Source organism: Capricornis sumatraensis, chromosome 6 (genome assembly GCF_032405125.1).
Source record: "Capricornis sumatraensis isolate serow.1 chromosome 6, serow.2, whole genome shotgun sequence".
Classification (NCBI taxonomy): domain Eukaryota; kingdom Metazoa; phylum Chordata; class Mammalia; order Artiodactyla; family Bovidae; genus Capricornis; species Capricornis sumatraensis.
Window position 1 is genome coordinate 46,658,847 of NC_091074.1, and position 3,299 is coordinate 46,662,145.

A 3,299-nucleotide genomic window follows, 5' to 3' on the forward strand; every position below is an offset into this window, starting at 1 on the left:
TAAAACCCCTCTGGAACCAAACTCCTGTCCATTTAAATGCAACCCCAGGAAGGCTAGTATAGTGATACATTTCATCTACAAACTTCAGTGTGAAATAACTGGGTAGGAAACGTTGGATTTTTTATCTCAGCAGTAGCAAATATCTATGTACAAACGGGGATTGCTTTTCTCAAAACTGGACTCTCTCCGTTTCCTAAATTCACTTTACCATTGTGGTTTGGTTACTTGTTTTTGATGGGCAGAGTTGCAGTTAGGATCACGGAAGGGAGTACTTGCGCTGGTTAGGTGGCCAGGCAAGTTAACCAAGGAGCTCATTCTGGCTCCAGAAAGGGGAGTAGGTCATCCCTACTTGCCAGAACTGGATCATTCCCACTCCCAGACACCGGGAGTGGATCATCCCTACTCCCAGAAACTGGAAGTGGATCATCCCCACTCCCCGCTGAAGAAGGAAGACAATCACGGCCAAGCTCTCTGCCACCTGTGACTCTGGACTTGATTGTCCCCATAAGCCCTTTGAATGTGACTGATTTCTTCACGTCTCCAAGCTTCCTGCAGATGGCAGAGCCCATGGTGGACAGGGCAGCTGAGTCTTTTGTTTCACGTAGGCATTGGAGACCTGAACGTCGTGCCAGCTCTTGGACAGATTCTGCCTCAGCCCCACGAAGGCCGTAAGGCCCAGCTTCTTCTTGAGCTCCACACAGCGTCTCTCTTTGGCTGCCAGCGCTTGGCGCAGCATTACAATTTCTGCCTCCAGTTTAGCGAGCTCAGATTTGAGCTCCTTTTGCTCTGCCTCAGTGAGATCCTCTGGTTTGGCAGTCAAGTGGGATTCATAAGGGCCTGCAGCAGTCTCTGTCAAGGAGTCTGGCATAGACTGAGAAAGAAGATCTTCATTAAGAGAGTCCAGGTCCAGTTCTTGGTAGAGAGAGTCGAACTCGTGACCAGAGGAGAAACAGTCTTGGCCAGCAGAGTTGAAGTCTAGGCCTTTGGGGTCAGACTCTAGGGTGGGATGGGACTCTAGGCAGGAAGGATCCATGTCTTGGCTGGTAGAACGGATGCCTTGGCCAGTGAGTGAATGTCCTGGCTGCGGAGGTAGATGCCTTGGTTTATAGGGTCCACTTCCGGCTAGGGTTGGGGGCGGTGGCTGGAGGGTAGGGTAGGTTGGGTTGGGGTTGTGGAGGTCGGACTTCCGGCCTGAAGGCGGCGGAGGGCGGAACTTAGGCTCAGTGCCTGCGCCTCCAGTGTTCATAGTGGCTTCGACATCACAACGTCTCTGTGAGGTAGGTACTGCAGCAGTTGTCAGGGAGAGGTATTTGCCCTCCTACCTCAGTAGGTGACTGGTTCTGGCCTTAAAACCACATCTGACTCCGTGTACTGACCTCTTTCCATGACAGCAGACATTTTAAAAACTCTGAAAATCAGTTGAACTTTTTTGTGCTAACAGATTTATAACAAAGCCTCATACATGAAATAAATAAAAACCACCTCAAAGTGGCACAGGGAGTCTAGAACTCCAAAATTGGTACCCTCCCAATTTTCACTTCCGAAGTTCCCAAAGGAGCCTGAGACACTTCTGGCACCACTTATAAAGTGTATTTGAAGGCCCTCTCAAAGCTCTTAAATTTAACAGTGCCCCCATGGTATGAAGTATCAATAGTGCCAGAGGCTTGGGGTGCTGGAGCTTAGAAAATGAGCCTGACCAGTCACAACTGTCTGTCATTTTAAGGAAGGAAAGGGAGGGAGAATTAGTAAATTTATAATAGTTGTGTCAAGTTTAAGCTTAAGAAAAGCAAAGGTTACTGTATTATGAGAATTTAAGAGAGAAGAAATATGATATATGCAGATTATTCATGGGTTTTCAATTTTTTTTTTTCTTTTCCAAGCATCCACTTACATTTCTGAGGGCATGTCTGTCCACATACACAGTTATCAGTTGTGGGAGGTGGTCCGCACAGAAAAGTAGTAGTAGTAGTTGAACAGGCTCTGTCAGGGTGCCAAGCTACCATATCCCCTACTTCAATCAGAGCTGGTAACTTATAGAGTGGAAAAATCAGGACTTCAGTCCAGTGAGGGCAGGTGGCTAGGTATCACTTAGCTCATTACCTGGCTGCCCATTCCCAGGGAATAGCCTTGAGCAGGTCTTAGTTTCTAGTGGTTTTGTTGGATATTCTGGTAGTTCTTACAAGCATGATCTTGTGGAAGGTGATATGATCCTCAGCAGATTTCAGCAATTGGCCATACTCATGTCTATATAGCTACAGTGAAGCATCTAGCTGGGCATCCAAACCAACTATAAACCTTCAGCTTTATATTTAATAATCCTTTCATATAGCTCAGTAGTGTTTATTATTGGCTTACCTTGAAGCACGTGCCTCCCTAGATTAAAAAAAATGAGGATTGCCCTTGTGGAAACATGAAGGCTGATAAGGGATTTTCCTGTAGGTATAAAGGCCTGAAAAGGGCAGTAAGGACTGCTTAAAAACTGTTTTGTTCCAGAGGGTAGACTCTTCCTCCATTGCCTGCAGAAACACTAGTGGTTTCAGGAATGTTCTGACTCTGAACCAGTATTCTTCTTTCAAAACTGAAGGTGAAGGGCAAAGAAACCTCTGAATTAAGCTAAATAATGTGGAGCACACATTTGTCTATTCCAAGCTGAGATTCCAAATCACTGGATTTGAGCTTGCACTTGATTATCCTCTGAATTGTTGCAGCCACCAACCTCACTGTCTATTTTCTTATTTTTCTGTTTCCTCACCCTTTCCTTTAGTGTATGAAATCTTTTGTTAAGTTTGATTCTTTTTGTAGAGTAATGATTTCTCTCATACAAAATTGACCTGACCTCTCTGAGCAACTTTGTTTCCAGATTCCAAATCAAAATATAGCCTCTGGAAGGGGGCCTCCTATCTAGTAATGTTCTGACCTGAGTAGACCTGGAAAAATAGGTAACACAATGAAATAATCCATTTTATTAGGCTTATGCATAACTACGTACAAAAAACTCATGTATTTTGGAAACATAGATCTTTCAAATGAAATTTCACTTGATTTATAGTGACTCTAAGAAACTATTTGAATAAACTGTTTTTTTAAGATGTAAAATACTGAGCTACTGCCTCATGACTTTAGAAGCTCACGTCTCTATATTAGACAATGAAATAATCTGTATTATACAGCAAGGCTTACAAAACCGTTCATCTGAAACTGAAAGCTTTCTGATGCTATTTATGCACTTCTGATGCTATTTATGGCTTCCCTGGTGGCTCAGACGGTAAAGAATCTGCCTGCAATGTGGGAGAGCTGGG

The 3,299-nt window shown here is 44.3% G+C and overlaps 1 protein-coding gene across 1 annotated transcript; it reads right to left on the reverse strand.

Annotated features, from left to right (window-relative positions):
- Positions 1-311: 311 nt before the first annotated feature.
- On the reverse strand, positions 312-1,246 carry TPD52L3 (TPD52 like 3). The gene is given in 2 exon segments (XM_068973582.1): positions 312-586; positions 589-1,246. Coding segments are annotated over 2 exon segments (933 nt in total).
- Positions 1,247-3,299: the final 2,053 nt, after the last annotated feature.